This window comes from Hoplias malabaricus, unplaced genomic scaffold, assembly GCF_029633855.1.
Source record: "Hoplias malabaricus isolate fHopMal1 unplaced genomic scaffold, fHopMal1.hap1 scaffold_57, whole genome shotgun sequence".
NCBI classification, from domain to species: domain Eukaryota; kingdom Metazoa; phylum Chordata; class Actinopteri; order Characiformes; family Erythrinidae; genus Hoplias; species Hoplias malabaricus.
The window spans coordinates 10,943-34,804 of NW_027101283.1; the positions used below are offsets into that span (position 1 = coordinate 10,943).

The window sequence follows — 23,862 nt, forward strand, 5'->3', positions numbered from 1 at the left end:
GTGTGGGTGGGGCCAGAGCTGCCTCGGTTCCCCGTATGTTGCCCCGCGCTGTGGCAGTACCCGGATGTTTCTTCCTCTCGGCAGTGAGCAGTAATGGCCGCAGAGCTGAGCCGCTGTTACTGCTGTTGTTACCGTCTCCGCCGCCTCGGGAATCCGCTCACACCCAGCCCCAGCTCCGAGAGGGCACACTCATAACCGCCGCACGGAGCTCCTCTCCGGGTATCAGCGCTCCTGAGCACCGCGGTACGTGTTTCATCCACACAGCAGTCACAATAACAACACATCCTGCCTCTGCTCTTTACAACTCTACTGTCCACCTTAAATGCTGCAGCAGAAGCCCACCGTAGCCTCGTAAATGCTCCCTATTTAAGGTGGAACAGTAGCTTGCTGTAATAAATCACGAGAAGCTGATAAGACAACTCAATTTAAGGTGGAATGAATATTTACATATTGTAATATTAAGCTTTCATTATCTTCCTATCGTCCGTTTAAAGTCATTTAAGGTGGAGCTGGAAATTTCAGTAAGAATGCTTCAGCCCGTTTGAGGAGGAACATTTAGCTAATAGGCTTTTAAGGTGGAAATGTACATTTAAATGAGGTAAACAAGGAGCCAACCGACAGTTAAGGTGGAACCGTAATAAGCACGTTATCTCAAAATTAGACATTTAAGGTGGAATGCAGAATTTTGTTGCTGCCAATCTCGTAAACTCGTGAAGGTAACGTTACTCATTTAAGGTGGAACTCAAGACCCGATTGAGGAGGTGGTAAACAAACAGCCAACCTTCATTTAAGGTGGAACTGAAAAATCCAGTCTCACTGTTTAGCTTAGCTAGCTAAAGGTTAGCTTCAGGCTAATGTTAGCCAAATAAACTCAGCCTCGCTCTACAGCCCCGAGATATGTTTACACCACAAACCTCGGGGTCGGCATTGATATGGTTGTCGTGTTATCTAGAACCCGTGATCTTCCTCGCCGTTAGTCACGAGCCAAAGGCTCTGTTTACATCGCGAGCAGCGTCCACAGCTGTGTGCACGAGCTCGTGCTACATTAGCTAGAACGTGTGTAGCACTAAAATGAATACACACAAGCTGATGTTTATAATGTTAGTACGTATCTAGCACCCATATTTCTTCATACAAACCGCTGGTGCTTACGTTTGAACATATCTAGCACCCACATTTCTACACACAACCTGATGATGCTAATGTTAGAACATATCTGGTTGCCCACATTTCTACACATATGCAGATGCTACTAATGGTAGTACGTATCTAGCACACATCTATTCACACAACTGTTGGTATTATCTAGAGCATATATGCCTGCATACAGTTTGAGGCTCAGTGCCCCTGGTGCACTAGTGTGTTTGTGTTATTGTGTGTTAGTTTTTTAAAATACATTTCCAGAAACATGGCTCCATTGATTAAACTTTAAACACAAACTCAAAAGTGTTTGTCAAAAAGCCACCAATCTCTGGCCAAATGAACACAGCCCTGAGAACCACGCTCTCTCTCCTCAGACCTGACCCCTGATACGACACACTCACAACACTGCCATCACATGTGGAGGTGTGTGCTTGTGCTTAATGAGGCCATGATGCACCTTCAAGTGCATATGAGGGGTGTGTAAAATAGATTTATTTTTTCCTCATTTAACAGAGTATTTAGCAAAACAGTGAGAAACACTACCAGGAAAAAAGGCAGATACAAAACGGCCACAAAAGAAATGTATTTATTGCAAAGTTCATGAAACAGATTCCTTTACGTCCTTCCTCTTTTGTGCTCTTTACAAACGATCACAGTCTTCTCCCAGTCGAGTGTGTGCAGGTGAAACATGAGCGAGGAGAGTTGGGAGTCGGGAAGTTGAATGTTGAAGGCCAGTGTTTGCAGGCGACCAGTTTTCTAAATGATGCAGTATGTTTAGAGAGTTGTAAAACTATGATATTTCAGTGAAAACAAATGGAGTTGTGCTTGGAGCTCAGCAGGTTAGAGTCGTGTTGTTGAAACATTCAGAACTGTGTGCGTAGTTCCATTATTCTGTGAATGCACTGGAGAAACGCTAATGAAATATTTGGTAGTGTATGTGTTTGTGTGAATGTTTTTAGAATTAGAATCAGAATCACTTTATTGGCCACTGTTCTCCACATTTAACCCACTCTGTGCAGTGGAACACACATTTACACACACTAGTGAACACTAGGGGGCAGTGAGTGGTGCCCAGAGCGGTGGGCAGCCCTAGCCACGGCACCCAGGGAGCAGTCAGTGGTTAGGTGCCTTGCTCAAGGGCACTTGTTTGTGTTATTGTTCGTGTGTGTGTGTTAATGTTACTGTACATTCACAATAGCAGGCAACAAAGCACCCAGTCGTTTCCTTTGGAAGAACACGATCTATAGCCACAATTCAGTGACAGAATGACAAATCAAGTCACTGATGAGACACTGAAGTCAAGTTGAGATTTTCATGACTTTATACAGATGAGTTATGACGCAGTGAAGCGACATTCTAAACGATCCGAAGTTCAGCTAGGTTCTGCTCTCTGAACTTTTTGTTTTTACCTCAACACACACACACACACACACACACACACGAGACAAACTCAGGGCGATGTAAGCGACTTGTCTCCTGCGAATGTGAACCTGCTAATGTGTGTTTGTTTTTGTACGTTTGAGTGTATATTTGTGATTGTGTGTGTCTGTGTGTGTTTCTGTGCCAGTTGCTGTGTGTGTTAATATTTGTTGATGTGTGTGTGTGTGTTTTTTCACTGTTAGGAATGAGTTAAATGTAGAGTCTAAATGTTGTACTGCTGCACACTGATGACTAAAGCACGCTGATCTTTAGTTATTTTCAAAAGCTCATGGCACTACAGTTTTATCTAGTACTCAGTTCTGTACACCAGCTGATGGTACTACAGTTAGGACGTATCTAGAACTCTCAGTTCTGTGGAGGACAATGTTAAGTGATCATGCTTATTGAAGTTCCGCTGTGTGTTTGTTTCCTGTGTTTCACAATATGTTTTCAGAGTTTAGCTTCAAATAACACACACACACACAGCTTTGAGCAACACATCCCCTGTTTAAATTAGAATTATGGTGTAACTCCAAACTCAAACAGAGCCTCAACTGGAGTCCTGAGGTTTCCCTGTGTCTGTCAGTGGGTTCCCTTATCGGGGGAATCTGTGGTGTGTGTGTGGGGGTAGTTTAACCAGGGGGTGACACTCTATGTTCATAGTTTTTAGCCCAAATCCTAGAGGGCACACACCCTTCAAACGTGGAAGATATGAGGACCAGTGTCAGGATGTGGGCACTCACGCCCCAGATGTGTGTCAAAAGAAGTCAAACAAAGCTTCTTAAAGGCAGTGTCTATGATTGTGGGGAACTGCAGTTCTCTCTGGTTTGTTAACGTTAGGAAGCTCTGTGGACACAGGAGAAAAACAACTGTAAAAAAGTGTAACTTGTAGCACTTTCGCTCTGTGTTTACTTTCATTCAGTGAGCCCTCTCCTGAATTGAGAATGAATTCCGCCTTAAAGGATCAGAAACAGCAAAGATAAGCCAGTGTTACCCACCTGTGGAGCAGGAATAAAGTGATATCCTCATCTCTGTTCATGGCTCTTTGCCATTTCTATACCATGAGCCCAAAGGAAGCCTAGTAAATACGTTAGACCAGGCTTCAGCTCACAGGCCGACTGAGGAAACATTCAGAATTTTATAAAAAGCGTTTGAACGTTACCTTTAAATATTAAACACAAACAACTGAGAGAGAATAAGTCCCACTTGGCGATCCGTACACTCACAAAGACTGTCCCTGTGGTGGAAGCGGCGAGAGGAACATATTCAGAGTGTCAGGTCTGAAGGCCTTCTGCCTTAAACAACTGACTGTTATTGGTATAATTAAAAAAAAAACAATAAAACTTCTATTAAAGAATTCACAGACACAGGTTTCAGGCTTCAAGCTTTACTTGAAGAATTAAGACTTTCCAAACAAGCCTTAATTCTGAGTCACACTGCGTCCAGACACGACTGACCATCTCAGAAAATCCACAATTACTTACGCCCTATTTTGGGTGTCGTCAACCCCCGGCATCTACTTTTCCTCCCAAATACATCATTATTTCCAAATCATGTGGTTAATTCTGGTTGTTGATTATTAGGGCAGTGCCAGATCGTATCGTGAGCAATGATATCGCAAAACCTTTTCAAACGATAAAGTCATTATCGAGATTATCGTGATTATCGTGACTTGTTTACGTAATGACGTCATGCAGTTACATGCAACATGACGTACATTCATTACGTGAGTCGTTTGGGTTCAGTGAGGGACGGTGGAAATTTGCTCCAAAGGAGGAGTGACTTCAGTCGTGGGGAGGTGGCCTGGAAGTAAAATATCAATGTTCTATATATATTTTATACAATATCAGAGCCGTGGTAATTTACGGTTGTTAACAAAATAAGCAGATATTTACACGTTTATTTGTTCTTCCTTCTGAATGTTTGAAATGGTTAGATTTGTACAAAAATGAAATGTGTAATAATTCAAACAAGAAATACAGTGTATTATTAATTGAATCTGCTTTATCATTAATTAAAGTACTTTTCAATGTTTTTTCATATCGCCAAGAATATCGTAATCGCCAAAATACCCAGCAATATCATGATATTATTTTAGGGCCATATCGCCCACCCCTACGGGATGTTCATTATCTCTTACGTCATTATTAATGTTAATTAAAGACTATCACTGTCTCAGGCCTTGGATCAGGCGGATGCTTTGATAATAAGACTCCGTTTTTGTAAGAGCCTTTGTTAACATTAAAAAGCGTGATGCTTTTTTCAGATTTCTCCTGAACGACAGAAGGCTTCTTCAGTGTCAACCTTCTCAGGCCTCACAGAGCACACAGGCCAACTGTCTCAGAGAGAACCAGCTCCACAGTTTCACCATCATTAACTACAGCGTTTTGCATTAAATAGCTTTTATTATTCTTATTTAAATTTTTGTATTTCCATATTTAATAATTAAGTCAATGTTTTAGCCATTTAGCTTCGTCAAGTGCCTTAAGTCAGGGACCATAACTGTGGATTTTAAAGCTCTGTTGTGTTTATACCTCTCTGCTGAATGCTGAATTCCTATTGGTGGTCGCCACATTGCTTTGCTTCTGATTTGCATAAAGTTAAACTTCGCTCAGCTTTGTTGTGAGGCTGACTCCGCCCACTTCATGTTTCTAGGCTTTGCGCTACACCAGCTCTCACTGAAAGTGAATGAACTCCGGATGTTTTGTCCCGTGGTGTGATCACAGCGTAAATGTGTGTTCACTGGTGTGAGTTCCACTTTGGTGATGTCTACAGTTTCTTGTGGTGAATACATTCCCTGGTGTGTCCTGCGCTCCGTGACATGGGTGCCCACTGTGAAGGTGAAGCACGGCTCCTTACAGATGCTTCTGTGTAAAAAATTAACTTATTTTAATATTTTAAAAAAGAGCTGCATTGGTTCTGAGCTCCATCAGGAAAAAGCTGCAGAAAAATGTGATGGGTTTGTTCTGTTCTTGGGGACAATACTGTGTCCAAAAGTCCGTGTGTGTGTGGGTTTAGACCAGTTACAGATGGGGGCTTCGATGTTAGAGTAAATTGATTTTAATAAGACAGTTACCATAATATGACAAATGAATGGGAGAATGTTTGAGTTTTGAATTACAATTATATGTTACACAAGAAATGCTTTATAATTGATTTGTCATCATATGACACCACACTCCTCACAGACAGTCACCCGGAGGAAACCCACGCAGACACAGAGAGAACACACCACACTCCTCACAGACAGTCACCCGGAGGAAACCCACGCAGACACAGGGAGAACACACCACACTCCTCACAGACAGTCACCCGGAGGAAACCCACGCAGACACAGGGAGAACACACCACACTCCTTACAGACAGTCACCTGGAGGAAACCCACGCAGACACAGAGAGAACACACCACACTCCTCACAGACAGTCACCCGGAGGAAACCCACGCAGACACAGAGAGAACACACCACACTCCTCACAGACAGTCACCCGGAGGAAACCCACGCAGACACAGAGAGAACACACCACACTCCTCACAGACAGTCACCCGGAGGAAACCCACACAGACACAGAGAGAACACACCACACTCCTCACAGACAGTCACCCGGAGGAAACCCGCGCAGACACAGAGAGAACACACCACACTCAATAGGCCAGATCGTATCGTGAGCAATGATATCGCAAAACCTTTTCAAACGATAAAGTCATTATCGAGATTATCGTGATTATCGTGACTTGTTTACGTAATGACGTCATGCAGTTACATGCAACATGACGTACATTCATTACGTGAGTCGTTTGGGTTCAGTGAGGGACGGTGGAAATTTGCTCCAAAGGAGGAGTGACTTCAGTCGTGGGGAGGTGGCCTGGAAGTAAAATATCAATGTTCTATATATATTTTATACAATATCAGAGCCGTGGTAATTTACGGTTGTTAACAAAATAAGCAGATATTTACACGTTTATTTGTTCTTCCTTCTGAATGTTTGAAATGGTTAGATTTGTACAAAAATGAAATGTGTAATAATTCAAACAAGAAATACAGTGTATTATTAATTGAATCTGCTTTATCATTAATTAAAGTACTTTTCAATGTTTTTTCATATCGCCAAGAATATCGTAATCGCCAAAATACCCAGCAATATCATGATATTATTTTAGGGCCATATCGCCCACCCCTACGGGATGTTCATTATCTCTTACGTCATTATTAATGTTAATTAAAGACTATCACTGTCTCAGGCCTTGGATCAGGCGGATGCTTTGATAATAAGACTCCGTTTTTGTAAGAGCCTTTGTTAACATTAAAAAGCGTGATGCTTTTTTCAGATTTCTCCTGAACGACAGAAGGCTTCTTCAGTGTCAACCTTCTCAGGCCTCACAGAGCACACAGGCCAACTGTCTCAGAGAGAACCAGCTCCACAGTTTCACCATCATTAACTACAGCGTTTTGCATTAAATAGCTTTTATTATTCTTATTTAAATTTTTGTATTTCCATATTTAATAATTAAGTCAATGTTTTAGCCATTTAGCTTCGTCAAGTGCCTTAAGTCAGGGACCATAACTGTGGATTTTAAAGCTCTGTTGTGTTTATACCTCTCTGCTGAATGCTGAATTCCTATTGGTGGTCGCCACATTGCTTTGCTTCTGATTTGCATAAAGTTAAACTTCGCTCAGCTTTGTTGTGAGGCTGACTCCGCCCACTTCATGTTTCTAGGCTTTGCGCTACACCAGCTCTCACTGAAAGTGAATGAACTCCGGATGTTTTGTCCCGTGGTGTGATCACAGCGTAAATGTGTGTTCACTGGTGTGAGTTCCACTTTGGTGATGTCTACAGTTTCTTGTGGTGAATACATTCCCTGGTGTGTCCTGCGCTCCGTGACATGGGTGCCCACTGTGAAGGTGAAGCACGGCTCCTTACAGATGCTTCTGTGTAAAAAATTAACTTATTTTAATATTTTAAAAAAGAGCTGCATTGGTTCTGAGCTCCATCAGGAAAAAGCTGCAGAAAAATGTGATGGGTTTGTTCTGTTCTTGGGGACAATACTGTGTCCAAAAGTCCGTGTGTGTGTGGGTTTAGACCAGTTACAGATGGGGGCTTCGATGTTAGAGTAAATTGATTTTAATAAGACAGTTACCATAATATGACAAATGAATGGGAGAATGTTTGAGTTTTGAATTACAATTATATGTTACACAAGAAATGCTTTATAATTGATTTGTCATCATATGACACCACACTCCTCACAGACAGTCACCCGGAGGAAACCCACGCAGACACAGAGAGAACACACCACACTCCTCACAGACAGTCACCCGGAGGAAACCCACGCAGACACAGGGAGAACACACCACACTCCTCACAGACAGTCACCCGGAGGAAACCCACGCAGACACAGGGAGAACACACCACACTCCTTACAGACAGTCACCTGGAGGAAACCCACGCAGACACAGAGAGAACACACCACACTCCTCACAGACAGTCACCCGGAGGAAACCCACGCAGACACAGAGAGAACACACCACACTCCTCACAGACAGTCACCCGGAGGAAACCCACGCAGACACAGAGAGAACACACCACACTCCTCACAGACAGTCACCCGGAGGAAACCCACACAGACACAGAGAGAACACACCACACTCCTCACAGACAGTCACCCGGAGGAAACCCGCGCAGACACAGAGAGAACACACCACACTCAATAGGCCACAGAATGTAACAGCTGCAGCGGTCAAGAAATATATTTTTGCATTAAAATGATAATTATAGCAATAATAATTATATTGATTTTTGTAATATATATTTTACTTATTAAATCATCTTTTGCAAAGTCAAACCAACAGTGATGGGTTTGTTCTGTCCAAAAGTCCGTGTGAGTGTGGGTTTAGACCATTTACAGATGGGGGCTTCGATGTTAGAGTTCATTGTTTTTAATAAGACAGTTACCATAATACGACAAATGAACAGGAGAATGTTTGAGTTTTGAATTACAATTATATGTTACACAAGAAATGCTTTATAACTGATTTGTCATCATATGACACCACACTCCTCACAGACAGTCACCCGGAGAAAACCCACGCAGACACAGAGAGAACACACCACACTCCTCACAGACAGTCACCCAGAGGAAACCCACGCAGACACAGGGAGAACACACCACACTCCTCACAGACAGTCACCCGGAGGAAACCCGCGCAGACACAGGGAGAACACACCACACTCCTCACAGACAGTCACCTGGAGGAAACCCGCGCAGACACAGGGAGAACACACCACACTCCTCACAGACAGTCACCCGGAGGAAACCCACGCAGACACAGAGAGAACACACCACACTCCTCACAGACAGTCACCCGGAGGAAACCCACGCAGACACAGAGAGAACACACCACACTCCTCACAGACAGTCACCCGAAGGAAACCCACGCAGACACAGAGAGAACACACCACACGCCTCACAGACAGTCACCCGGAGGAAACCCACGCAGACACAGAGAGAACACACCACACTCCTCACAGACAGTCACCCGGAGGAAACCCACGCAGACACAGAGAGAACACACCACACTCCTCACAGACAGTCACCCGGAGGAAACCCACGCAGACACAGAGAACACACCACACTCCTCACAGTCAGTCACCTGGAGGAAACCCACGCAGACACAGAGAGAACACACCACACTCCTCACAGACAGTCACCTGGAGGAAACCCACACAGACACAGAGAGAACACACCACACTCCTCACAGACAGTCACCCGGAGGAAACCCACGCAGACACAGAGAGAACACACCACACTCCTCACAGACAGTCACCCGGAGGAAACCCACGCAGACTCAGAGAGAACACACCACACTCCTCACAGACAGTCACCCGGAGGAAACCCGCGCAGACACAGAGAGAACACACCACACTCCTCACAGACAGTCACCCGGAGGAAACCCACGCAGACACAGGGAGAACACACCACACTCCTCACAGACAGTCACCCGGAGGAAACCCACGCGGACTCAGAGAGAACACACCAAACTCCTCACAGACAGTCACCCGGAGGAAACCCGCGCAGACACAGAGAAAACACACCACACTCCTCACAGACAGTCATCCGGAGGAAACCCGCACAGACACAGAGAGAACACACCACACTCAATAGGCCACAGAATGTAACAGTTGCAGCGGTCAAGAAATATATTTTTGCATTAAAATGATAATTATAGCAATAATAATTATATTGATTTTTGTAATATATATTTTACTTATTAAATCATCTTTTGCAAAGTCAAACCAACAGTGATGGGTTTGTTCTATTCTTGGGGACAATACTGTGTCCAAAAGTCACAGTTACAGATGGGAGCTTCGATGTTAGAGTTCATTGTTTTTAATAAGACAGTTACCATAATATGACAAATGAACAGGAGAATGTTTGAGTTTTGAATTACAATTATATGTTACACAAGAAATGCTTTATAACTAATTTGTCCACGTAATAAACCGAGTCCATCGTGGCTCATGAGTTCTCTGTGAATGTTGTGTAATGACAGGATGAATGTGGAGGAGGGCGCTGCAGGTGCTTTGTGCAGAAATCAATCGTCTCGGATCTGCAGATCTCCATCATCTGCCACAGTGACGTCCTCAGCCCGCGCCCTGCCGCCGTCCGTGTGCTTGGTGCAGAGTGATGAGCTCACAGCAGCGTGGGAATGCGACCCTCGCTCCACACACCTCCTCCTCCAGCCATGGGCTCGAGTCCTACCCACAATCCTCCAGGAGAGGCTGGGCCGCCGCCACCTCTGCCACGCCGGCCCACTCCAGCTCCGGTAAACACACACCTCCAGTTTTGCATTCATTTATGTAGTGAACACTCTTTCTTTGAGAGCGATGTGAAAGGTGAACAGTGGGGAGTCATCGTATGATATTCTGTTATTTAAGCAACTCTAGGTAGTATTTCTACCATTAAATTACAGCTTCAAAATCATTGTGATGCTTCAGTGACCAGTAACAGGGAGAACAGAGCCTTTGTCATTGCTACTCCAGGCTCAGCACTGCAGAAACTGCACTATGTAACCTTTGGAGGAGGGTCTGAAACCCCTCCTCTCCCTTCCCCTCCCCAATGATATAAGCACAGTGCTGTAAAAATGAATTACACTAGGGGGAGCCCTTGGAGCAAAAACCCAGATCTTACCAAAAAGAAGAAGAAGAAAAAGTCAGAATGGACTCAAGGCTGATATTTAAGTAAATAAAGAATAACAAATTCATTAAAAATCCTCGTTTAGAAAAGGTTCAAACAGAGAACGACTGCTAATAACTCTGCTCAGTGGCAGCATCAATAATATGAATAAAAAAGGTATAATAATAAAATTGAGCCTTGGGGGATTCCACATCTGATTTTGTGTGAATAGAGGAGACTTTTACTTTTACAAACTGGTACCCATCTGTAAGCTAAGACTTAAACCATGATAGGGCTGTTATTGTGATTCCTACCATGTTCTTTCTAGCAGGATAGTATGATCAGTTGTATTAGGTCAAGTAGCACCCGCATGGCTACACAGCCTCGATCAGAGGCAAGAACGTCAGTTGTTATCTTAACTAAAGCCACCTCAGTGTTATGGTGCGGCCTAAAACCAGATTGAAATTTTTCATATATGTTATTCTTATGCAGGTATGAGCGAGGATGTTGGGCCATGACCTTTTCTAAGATCTTAGATATGAATGGAAGGTTAGAGATAGGTCTGTAATTGGGTAGTACACTAGGATCCAGATTTGGTTTCTTGATCAGGGGTTTAATAACTGCTGGTTTAAATGCTTTGGGCACGTGACCCAGTCTGGAGCCTACCCAGAATCACTGGGCGCAAGGCAGGAACACACCCTGGAGGGGGTGCCAGTCCTTCACAGGGCGACACATACTCACATTCACAAACACACACACACCTATGGACACTTTTGAGTCTCCAATCCACCAACCAACGTGTTTTTTGGAGCGCAGACACAGGGAGAACACACCACACTCCTCACAGACAGTCACCCGGAGGAAACCCATGCAGACACAGAGAGAACACACCACACTCCTCACAGACAGTCACCCGGAGGAAACCCACGCAGACTCAGGGAGAACACACCACACTCCTCACAGACAGTCACCCGGAGGAAACCCACGCAGACACAGAGAGAGCACACCACACTCCTCACAGACAGTCACCCGGAGGAAACCCACGCAGACACAGAGAGAACACCCCACACTCCTCACAGACAGTCACCCGGAGGAAACCCACGCAGACACAGAGAGAACACACCACACTCCTCACAGACAGTCACCCGGAGCCTGTCCACAGAATGTAACAGCTGCAGCGGTCAATAAATATACTTTTGCATTAAAATGCTCTCTCTCTCTCTCTGTGTCTGTCTGTTTGTCTCTCTGTCTCTCTTTCAGTGAGCCGGGGGTCCTGCAGTAGCTCCGCTCCCTGCAGTAGCGCTGTTTCTCGACGCGGCGCCCCTGGACGTGGGGAGCCATGGCCGGAGGAGGCAGTGGACGACGCTTATGGCTTGTATTCTCTGCACCGCATGTTTGACATTGTGGGTGCTCACCTCACGCACAGAGACGTGCGTGTGCTGTCCTTTCTGTTCGTGGACGTGATCGATGAGTACGAGCGTGGAGGAATACGCAGTGGGAAAGATTTCCTGTTAGCGCTGGAGCGACAGGGACGCTGCGACGAGACCAACTTTAGACACGTTCTGCAGCTGCTTCGCATCATCACCAGACATGACCTGCTGCCCTACGTCTCCCTGCGCAAGAGACAAACTGGTGAGAAAGATACAAATAATTATTAATAATCAATAATCAGAGAGCTTATGCCAATTAGAAACGTTTGTGTATCTCAGACCATAGTGGTGAGGTCAGAGCTGGGCTGTAAAGCAAAGGCTTTGTCCTGGCCTCGACTCAGAGCCTTCACAGAGAATGTTTTCTGTGTCGGCTCTTTCTCAGCTTCATTCTTGCCTCGATCTGGAGCCGTCAGAGCGAGCATTTTCTGGAGGAAAGAGCTTAGTTCTTGCCTCGTCCTCGACCCGAAAGAGGAAGTGTTTTTTGGGGTTGAGGTTCTTTCTCAGCTGGCTTCATTCTTGCCTCATCCCAGAGCTGTGGGAGATGGCTCTGTGGGATCAAACATTTATAACCTGTAAAATTTTTGTACCCAGTGTTTCTTATGCGCTCTGTAAGAGATTCAGATTTAAAGGGGAGTATTAAAACTGTATGTTCTACAGTGTGTCCAGATCCGGTGGATAAATATTTGGAGGAGACGTCTGTACGCTACATTTCCCCAAGAGGGAGCAGAGGTGAAAGCCAACAAGCCACGCCCCACAGGAGAGCAGGTATCAATGTTTGTGTTTTGACAGAAATGAAAATAAATGTGGTGGAACAGATTTTGATCACTTTTTTTATTTTATATTACTATTTTTTAAGAAGACTCTCCTCCTAATATCTCTTTGTTTTGCAAACATTTCAAAAATCAGTGCAGATTGCAATGTGGAACAAACCTGTGTTCAGACTCATCACAGATTCCACATCTGTCAATTATTTCATTCCTCTGTCAGGACCCCAGCCTGTCATCTGTTGCCCCGCCCCCTCGGAGCCTCAGGTGTGTTCACCTCGGGCTAAACCTGCCCCACACACCCCCAACAGGAAGAGGAAGAGGACACACAGCACAGCCGACTGCAGAGAGAAACAGACCTGCGGTACACACACACACACACACACACACACACACACACACACACAGCACAGCCGACTGCAGAGAGAAACAGAACTGCGGTACACACACACACACACACGCACAGCTGACTGCAGAGAGAAACACACCTGCGGTACACACACACACACACACAGCACAGCCGACTGCAGAGAGAAACAGACCTGCGGTACACGCACACACACACACACACACACACACAGCACAGCCGACTGCAGAGAGAAACAGACCTGCGGTATACACACACACACACACACACACACACAGCACAGCCGACTGCAGAGAGAAACAGACCTGCGGTATACATACACACACACACACACACACACACACACACAGCACAGCCGACTGCAGAGAGAAACAGAACTGCGGTACACACACACACACACACACACAGCACAGCTGACTGCAGAGAGAAACACACCTGCGGTACACACACACACACACACAGCACAGCCGACTGCAGAGAGAAACAGACCTGCGGTACACGCACGCACACACACACACACACACACACACACACAGCACAGCCGACTGCAGAGAGAAACAGACCTGCGGTATACACACACACACACACACACACACACACAGCACAGCCGACTGCAGAGAGAAACAGACCTGCGGTATACACACACACACACACACACACACACACAGCACAGCCGACTGCAGAGAGAAACAGACCTGCGGTACACGCACGCACACACACACACACACACACACACACACACACACACAGCACAGCCGACTGCAGAGAGAAACAGACCTGCGGTATACACACACACACACACACACACACACACACACACAGCACAGCCGACTGCAGAGAGAAACAGACCTGCGGTATACACACACACACACACAGCACAGCCGACTGCAGAGAGAAACAGACCTGCGGTATACACACACACACACACACACACACACACACACACACACACACAGCACAGCCGACTGCAGAGAGAAACAGACCTGTGGTATACACACACACACACACACGCACAGAGCACAGCAGACTGCAAAGAGAAACAGACCTGCGGTACACACGCACACACACACACACACACACACAGGCGACTGCAGAGAGAAACAGACTTGTGGTATACACACACACACACAGCACAGCCGACTGCAGAGAGAAACAGACCTGCGGTACACACACACACACACACACACACAGCACAGCTGACTGCAGAGAGAATCAGACCTGCGGTACACACACACAGCACAGCCGACTGCAGAGAGAAACAGACCTGCGGTACGTATACACACAGACACAGCACAGCCGACTGCAGAGAGAAACAGACCTGCGGTATACACACACACACGCACAGAGCACAGCAGACTGCAGAGAGAAACAGACCTGCGGTACACACACACACACAGGCGACTGCAGAGAGAAACAGACTTGCGGTATACACACACGCAAAGAGCACAGCAGACTGCAGAGAGAAACAGACCTGTGGTACACACACACACACACACACAGGCGACTGCAGAGAGAAACAGACCTGTGGTACACACACACACACACAGGCGACTGCAGAGAGAAATAGACCTGTGGTACACACACACACACACACACACACACACACACAGGCGACTGCAGAGAGAAACAGACCTGTGGTACACACACACACACACACACAGGCGACTGCAGAGAGAAACAGACCTGTGGTACACACACACACACACATAGGCGACTGCAGAGAGAAACAGACCTGTGGTACACACACACACACACATAGGCGACTGCAGAGAGAAACAGACCTGTGGTACACACACACACACACACACACAGCCCACTGCAGAGAGAAACAGACTTGCGGTATACACACACGCAAAGAGCACAGCAGACTGCAGAGAGAAACAGACCTGTGGTACACACACACACACACACAGGCGACTGCAGAGAGAAACAGACCTGTGGTACACACACACACAGTCGACTGCAGAGAGAAACAGACCAGTGGTACACACACACACAGGCGACTGCAGAGAGAAACAGACCTGTGGTACACACACACACACACAGGCGACTGCAGAGAGAAACAGACCTGTGGTACACACACACACACACACACATAGGCGACTGCAGAGAGAAACAGACCTGTGGTACACACACACACACATAGGCGACTGCAGAGAGAAACAGACCTGTGGTACACACACACACACACACACACACAGGCGACTGCAGAGAGAAACAGACCTGTGGTACACACACACACACACAGGCGACTGCAGAGAGAAACAGACCTGTGGTACACACACACACACACACACACAGGCGACTGCAGAGAGAAACAGACCTGTGGTACACACACACACAGGCGACTGCAGAGAGAAACAGACCTGTGGTACACACACACACACACAGGCGACTGCAGAGAGAAACAGACCTGTGGTACACACACACACACACACACATAGGCGACTGCAGAGAGAAACAGACCTGTGGTACACACACACACACACACACACAGGCGACTGCAGAGAGAAACAGACCTGTGGTGTACACACACACAGGCGACTGCAGAGAGAAACAGACCTGTGGTACACACACACACACACACACAGGCGACTGCAGAGAGAAACAGACCTGTGGTACACACACACACACAGGCGACTGCAGAGAGAAACAGACTTGCGGTATACACACACGCAAAGAGCACAGCAGACTGCAGAGAGAAACAGACCTGTGGTACACACACACACACACACACAGGCGACTGCAGAGAGAAACAGACCTGTGGTACACACACACACACACAGGCGACTGCAGAGAGAAATAGACCTGTGGTACACACACACACACACACACACACACAGGCGACTGCAGAGAGAAACAGACCTGTGGTACACACACACACACACACACAGGCGACTGCAGAGAGAAACAGACCTGTGGTACACACACACACACACATAGGCGACTGCAGAGAGAAACAGACCTGTGGTACACACACACACACACACACACAGCCCACTGCAGAGAGAAACAGACTTGCGGTATACACACACGCAAAGAGCACAGCAGACTGCAGAGAGAAACAGACCTGTGGTACACACACACACAGGCGACTGCAGAGAGAAACAGACCTGTGGTACACACACACACACACACAGGCGACTGCAGAGAGAAACAGACCTGTGGTACACACACACACAGTCGACTGCAGAGAGAAACAGACCAGTGGTACACACACACACAGGCGACTGCAGAGAGAAACAGACCTGTGGTACACACACACACACACAGGCGACTGCAGAGAGAAACAGACCTGTGGTACACACACACACACACACACATAGGCGACTGCAGAGAGAAACAGACCTGTGGTACACACACACACACACACACATAGGCGACTGCAGAGAGAAACAGACCTGTGGTACACACACACACACACACACACACAGGCGACTGCAGAGAGAAACAGACCTGTGGTACACACACACACACACAGGCGACTGCAGAGAGAAACAGACCTGTGGTACACACACACACACACACACACAGGCGACTGCAGAGAGAAACAGACCTGTGGTACACACACACACAGGCGACTGCAGAGAGAAACAGACCTGTGGTACACACACACACACACAGGCGACTGCAGAGAGAAACAGACCTGTGGTACACACACACACACACACACACATAGGCGACTGCAGAGAGAAACAGACCTGTGGTACACACACACACACACACACACAGGCGACTGCAGAGAGAAACAGACCTGTGGTGTACACACACACAGGCGACTGCAGAGAGAAACAGACCTGTGGTACACACACACACAGGCGACTGCAGAGAGAAACAGACCTGTGGTACACACACACACACACACACACAGGCGACTGCAGAGAGAAACAGACCTGTGGTACACACACACACACACAGGCGACTGCAGAGAGAAACAGACCTGTGGTACACACACACACACACACACATAGGCGACTGCAGAGAGAAACAGACCTGTGGTACACACACACACACACACACACAGGCGACTGCAGAGAGAAACAGACCTGTGGTGTACACACACACAGGCGACTGCAGAGAGAAACAGACCTGTGGTACACACACACACACAGGCGACTGCAGAGAGAAACAGACCTGTGGTACACACACACACACACACACACAGGCGACTGCAGAGAGAAACAGACCTGTGGTACACACACACACACACACACAGGCGACTGCAGAGAGAAACAGACCTGTGGTACACACACACACACACACAGGCGACTGCAGAGAGAAACAGACCTGTGGTACACACACACACACACACAGGCGACTGCAGAGAGAAACAGACCTGTGGTACACACACACACACACACACAGGCGACTGCAGAGAGAAACAGACCTGTGGTACACACACACACACACACACAGGCGACTGCAGAGAGAATCAGAACGTGTGTGTGTGTGTGTGTGTGTGTTCTTCTGACTGTGCCAATACTCTCTCATTTAAACCTCTGTGGCCTCTTTAAACCTCTCCCCTCAGATATCCGTCTGCGTGTGCGTGCGGAGTACTGCCAGCACGACTCGGCTCTGCAGGGCAACGTCTTCTCCAACAAACAGGAGGCGCTAGAGCGGCAGTTCGAGCGCTTCAACCAGGCCAACACCATCCTGAAGTCCCGGGACCTGGGCTCCATCATCTGCGACATCAAGTTCTCTGAGCTGACGTACCTGGACGCCTTCTGGAGGGACTACATCAACGGCTCGCTGCTAGAGGCGCTGAAGGGCGTCTTCATCACGGACTCGCTCAAACAGGCCGTGGGCCACGAGGCCATCAAGCTGCTCGTCAATGTGGACGAGGAGGACTACCAGGCCGGCCGCAGGAAGCTGCTGAGGAACCTGATGGCGGGAGGAGCCCGGGAAGTGGGGCCAAGCGCCAGGGAGGCGGGGACTTCGTAGTGGAGGCAGGGCCAGGCACCCAAGGACGCAGGGTCGGAGGAAGTGACTTCGTAACAGAAGCAGGGGCCTGTCCACTTGGGTTGGGCTGGGCACCAGGGAGGCGGGGACTTTGTAATAGGGGCGGGGTTATGTCGTGAGGAGGTGGGCTTTGGTGATAATGACGAAACAGAGCCTAGTTTCTCAAAAGCATTTTAGTGTTTAAAGAATTAAATATAATTAAAATTGCTAAGTTAAAGGAGCAATAAGTAATTTTTTCCACTAAATATTTATTTATGGTTTTCATATTATAGATGTTTCTAATCGTTTTTTTTTTGTTGTTGCTGCTAACACAAAATCACCAGACAGCGCAACACACTTGGAGGAGAACACTAACGGCTCCGTTCTCTTATGCCAGGCATTGTGCTGAGTGATGGGAGGGGCGGGCCAGCCTGCTCACGTCTTCAAGATTATTTATAGTGATTATTTGTTATTTGTAATTATGTTTGTCTCAAAAAAGTGACACTGTAATTATACCTTTCCACCAGAGAGGTCGCCAAATCCACAGAGGTTAGTGCAGCTTTAAGACAAAGCTGAATTAAAGTCATTTATACTCACACCTAGTGGCCTGGATAAAAATGAGATGCTGTACTAAATGTGGCCATCCTTAAGCAGGGGGCAGCATAAACAGTAGAAATGACTTATTGCTCCTTTAATGCCGAATATTAAAGGAACACTAGATAAGGTTTGGCATTTTCGCTTCTGGGCTCCCCCTACAGTTGCAAAGTGTTATTTACTTTTAAATCACTGTCCTGAATTCAAGGGGCAGGGTGAAGGGAGGGATGGTGTAGTTTCCTACCCTCCTCCAAAGGTTCCATAGTACAGTTTCTGCAGTGCTGAGCCCAGAGTAGCAATGACAGAGGCTCCTTTCACCTTATCACAGCGTAGTGGAGCATCACAAAGACTTGCAAAGTAATAATACTGCCTAGTGTTCCTTTAAAGACGCAGCTCTTTCAAAGTGCAGTTGTTTAAACAAAAAAGAGAGAGAGAGTTCACACTAATGCTCACTTTACCGTTTAAGGGCCCCTTTTATTCTAAGATGCTTTTGGGAAACGGAGCATGGGCAAAAATGGACTGAACTTGAAAGGGAAGATCAGAAGTGACCCCTAGAAAAGAGAGAGAGGTAGGTGTGGTCTATGGTGACTGTAGAGAGGGATGGTTTAAAAAGTGTTTTTGGGACATTTGCGCTTTGTTTATTATTGTTATTATTATTATTATTATTATTCTTTTGAAGTATCGCAAGTGAGGAGTGGAGATATAATTACAGTTAAAGGCAGAGACAGAGGGACAACTAAAGAAAAGGAAGAAGGAAGGTATTTAATTTTATGCCGAAAACATAACACTAATATTCTTCTTAAAAACATGTCAATTCCCCAAAATTTTGTTTTCTTTTCTACATCTTTACATCAACTGTTGCTGCATACACCTTCTTTATTTGTTTATGTTTATAGTTTTTTTTATGACTGTGAATCTTAGGGTGGAAGAACGGCCCAAAAAAACACAAGTTTTCCTTTCTCCTGCAGCAGCTTCAGGCTTTAAAACAGCTCTCAGATCAGTTTTGTGTTAATAACTGGATAAAGCAGCTTCGTTTTCTTTCTTTTCTCCCTTTCTTTCATTCTCTCTTTCTTTCCTGGGAGGCTTGAAGTGTTGAAAAGAGGAAGGAAATGCACTTAACTGTGTTTTTATTCTGTTTCTTCTGACCCCAGAGCATTCGATCTCTTCGCCCCGAGCAGGGTCACGGTGGGTCGGAATCACAGGGCGCAGTGCAGGGACACTGCCTGGAGAGGGCGCCAGTTCACCGCTGACCCCAGAGCAGCAGCCGTTTATTAATAAGATAAATAAACAGAATAAATGCCAGTTCTCACGTCTGGATTCTACACCGCCCCCAAAAACATCAGTTACAGAAAATATATTTAAAACTTATTTATAAAACAATTTCTCAGTTTAATAATTGAACCATTCCCTCAGTTTAAAGGAACTGTAAGTCTTTCTCCAAAGTGTTTAAGAATGTGATTATTTATTATTTCTACAGTGTTTTCTATTAATTGCAGCTCATAGGAGGTGCTCTGTGGTCCTTGAGTGAACCACTTTATGCTCCACAGAGCGGGTCCCCCACACGGAGGCGGTCATATTTAAAATAAGATTAATACAGGATTTCTGACACATCCAGGCCACTAGGTGTCAGTGCCGAAGCTGTTTGATAATGTGAAGAAGGATCAGTAGAGGAACTGACTGCTCTTTTAATAAATGGCTCCCTCAGTTTATTCATTAATTTTTTTCAGTATTGAATTGTTCCCACAAGTTAATCAGTTGTTTTGGGCTATTTCTGGTGTTGCTCTGTTAGGTTTTAAAGATCAAGTCTGAGAATTTAAAAGGAGGAACACTTAATCAGTAGATGAACAGTCGGTGTGTGTGGGCCATGCATTAAAGAATGATTCAAATCAAGGTGTTGAGGGAATGTTTTAAGCCTCTAATTATAATCGGAATATGTTCTATTCCCTGTGCGCTGTAGATATCATTGTCCATCTTAATACTGTACTTAATCCATCTTAATACTGTTTATTTTTATTTATCCATGTTATTGGTCCTAGGAAAGTTTGAACAGGAGCATTTTGGTTTCAGTCGAAGGTGTAACTCACGCTGGGCGATGTCCACACCCTGTTCTAAGGTATTCCTGCAGTTGTGCAATCCAACGAGGAACGAGGGTCTGTCCAAGCTCTGTTTATTTCAGTGTAGAGCTTCTGCCAAATGCCAAGAAATGTAACTTTACAACTCCAAATGAAACAACAAAAATCTTCAGCATGATCAAGTGGTACAGGAGTTCTGAACAAATAAAATAAACGTATAAAGCCTGTTATTAAAGCTGCCATGTTCTCTATCGTCTCCACAGTGGAACACAGTTCTGTTTCTTAGTGAAACGTCTGTGACCTGCTTTGGTCCAAACCCCACGAGCCCCACAGCAGTGTTCTCCCCCTGTGTAAACAGCCCCTGTTCAGAACGCCCGCTTTCAGCACCTGTTCCTTTAAATGATAATGAGCCGCTCGCTGTTCACCCCGACCCCGAGCGCACAGCAGTGAGGAGCGAGGAGCAGAAGCTCTGGTTTTTAGCCGTTTTCACTCTGTTCTCTTTCTTCTCCGTTTTTACTCAGTGCTCTTATTTCTCCGCGCTCGTTGTGTCTGTTCTGCTGAGTTTAACCTCGTCTTTGCGCTCTCACATAAACACGGGTCCAGCGCTGTGATTGGACAGACTCGGACGAGGGGGCGGGGCCATTCTAAAGTCTCTGCACTTGACGTCAGAAGCGGCGCAGAATCAGAACGACTCGTTTTCTGACTCAGGCAGCGCACAGAACACTGACTGGAGGGTCTTGTTTCACAGTGTGTGGGTTGGTGGGCTCACGTTAATGTGAACCCCAGTGTCCTGTTTGGAGGGTAGTGGTGTCATTCTTTACAAAGAGACACCACCTTCTCCCTAAAGCACTCTCAAATCCCAGAAGCCACTTTAATTAAGGTGCCACGTTGCTTACAGTGAGCTGTGGATATGACCAGAGCCTAATCGTGGAGCTGAATGTTCAGCCACAGAACGATTCGTGTTGTTTCTGTGTAAAATTACATTTCATGGCGTTTTGCAGACGGTGTTCCTGCACAAGCAGCAGAAACCCGGCGGTGCTCTGTCAGACGGACCGACTCGAGATTTATAAACATGGTTTATTTGACTTGATAACAACAACCACAAAAGAACACACTCCAAAGTGGTCTGTAAAAATGACAAGTGAGTTTGGCTTTGTCTAAAACAACCTTGCTACTCTGTAAGTGGAAAAAAGTATGTGAAAGTCTTATTATGGTATGTTTAAAGGGTGGGAACAGAGTGTTCTACACAATCCTTACAGCAGGGGCCAGGTTTTGTCGCTGGTGTAAAAGCCGTTTTCGGAAAGGTCTGTTTGGGCGTAAGTCGCTGAGAAATGGTTAACTCGATCAGTGCAGGGTTTTCTTTAAGGGCGTAAGACGTTTGCTGCGGTTTGATTCATTATTTGGGATCGTATTTCTGTTTAACACCTGGCAAGCCCTCAGTCCTCCTCCATTCAGCCTCATAGTGGTGCTTTTTGTAAATCATGTTTTGTTCCAGTGTTTAAGACGGTTCATCATGTCCTAAGCTCACAAACGTGTGATCCAATGCCCTTCTGTTTTTAAAGAGATGTACAGACTGCTTGTGCTCAGACAATAAAAACAAATCCTGCTCGAGTTCAGCTGAAACAACAGGAAATCTGAATCCTAATGGTTTGAGAGGTGATTAAAGCAGAAGAACCGGTCGGATTATAAGACAATGAGAAGCGTGACTGAACCTGAAGAAAACTAGATAAATGTGACTGGCTCTAGAACACTTTATGAAAGAACATACTCTAAAATACCAAAGCTCCTCCAAACACGCCCTCTCTCTCCATCTCTCTTTCTCTCTCCTCTTTTACTCCTTCCCGCTTTCCCCGCGTCTCGCTCTGGTTTAAAACCCATGGGAAAATGGTTGTGAATTGGTTCAACCCTGGCTCGGATGTTTGGTCAGTTTTGAGTCAGTTGGCTGCTGCTGTCATTTGTTATGAAAGCAGAACAAAAAAGATTTTCTCGTAATGTTTTCCTAATGGAATTAAACAAAGTTACACAAATTGGTATCTATTATATAGGTTCTATGTTCTGTTGTTCGGCTGTGTTTTTCGAGTGTTTGTCCATTAAAATCTTGCATGTAAATGACTTTTTGATCCCTGCAAACTTCACCATGATGAAAAAAAAAAAAAGTTCGGTAGACTTAAAAGTTTCTAACCTCTTTTCTACTTTGGTTTTCGTAGAGGAAGCGATTGAGAGTGCTACTCCTTTCCTTTGTTTTGTTTTGGAAGCGATGCAGCAGATAAAGATGGAACACTTTGTTTTGTACTCAACCCTTTCACTTCCTTTAAACCTAGTCAGCTGTACACGCACCATTCAGAAAATAAAAAAAACAAATCAGACACATAGGAGAAATAAAAGCATCTGCAAAGTGTTGCGTTTTGACTTTGATTTGTATTTTATTCTGTTTTCCTTCACCCTGGAGGCGATTGGTGACGTGATACATTCACACGCGTAATAGCAGGCCGATTCATTCAGTCATTTAGTGTAAAAATCAATAAAAACAATAACTTAAAGATGTGAACGTTGAGGTTTTTTTTAAACCCCATGATTAGCAGGAAGAAGGAATGAAGCACATCAAAACCAAATCAGATAATGAAGGAATTCACAATGCTACTGGTATCGTGTTGTAATTTTACCCAGCCTCCCCCTCACTTTGGTCATTTCTGTTTTCGTAAATCATCTGAGAATCTAGTATAGAGTACATTCCAGTAGAAACGTCGGAGCTTCTTGTTTCTTGGAGGAAACCGGTGCAATCATTCTGTCCCAATTTAGTAAGATCAAGATAGCAGATAATTTTAATTGTACAGACTAAACAGAACAGGGTACAACCACAGGATTGTAGACATGATTAGACTGGACCCATATTTCAGGCTCTTTATTGACAAAAAATGTGAACTTTCTGGTTTGTGTAGGAAGCCACAGATGTTTTATTCAA

At 45.7% G+C, this 23,862-nt stretch overlaps 1 protein-coding gene across 4 annotated transcripts; it reads left to right on the forward strand.

Moving 5' to 3' along the window:
- Window positions 1-72: 72 nt before the first annotated feature.
- dedd (death effector domain containing) lies at window positions 73-23,560 on the forward strand. 4 transcript variants are annotated; one of them, XR_010800184.1, is made up of 8 exons: window positions 73-243; window positions 10,113-10,385; window positions 11,996-12,367; window positions 12,823-12,930; window positions 13,153-13,293; window positions 17,825-19,396; window positions 19,508-19,586; window positions 19,980-23,560. XR_010800184.1 is itself a non-coding variant. In XM_066659408.1 (6 exons), exons 2-6 carry the CDS (start codon window positions 10,247-10,249, stop codon window positions 18,235-18,237), a joined length of 1,173 nt encoding a protein of 390 aa, XP_066515505.1. In that variant the 5' UTR covers window positions 73-243; window positions 10,113-10,246; the 3' UTR covers window positions 18,238-23,560. The 4 variants fall into 4 exon arrangements, 1 of the variants encoding a protein (XP_066515505.1); XR_010800182.1 differs by having other exon boundaries at window positions 17,825-19,586; XR_010800183.1 differs by having other exon boundaries at window positions 19,508-23,560.
- The last annotated feature ends 302 nt before the right edge of the window (window positions 23,561-23,862 follow it).

What these genes read in the sequence shown, in the direction of transcription:
- dedd (XM_066659408.1), top strand. Translation starts at nt 10,247, where the DNA reads ATGAGCTCACAGCAGCGTGGGAATGCGACCCTCGCTCCACACACCTCC. An exon ending in CCTGCGCAAGAGACAAACTG is followed by an intron (nt 12,368 to 12,822) that starts GTGAGAAAGATA and finishes TATGTTCTACAG; the next exon opens with TGTGTCCAGATCCGGTGGAT. An exon ending in CAGAGAGAAACAGACCTGCG is followed by an intron (nt 13,294 to 17,824) that starts GTACACACACAC and finishes CTCTCCCCTCAG; the next exon opens with ATATCCGTCTGCGTGTGCGT.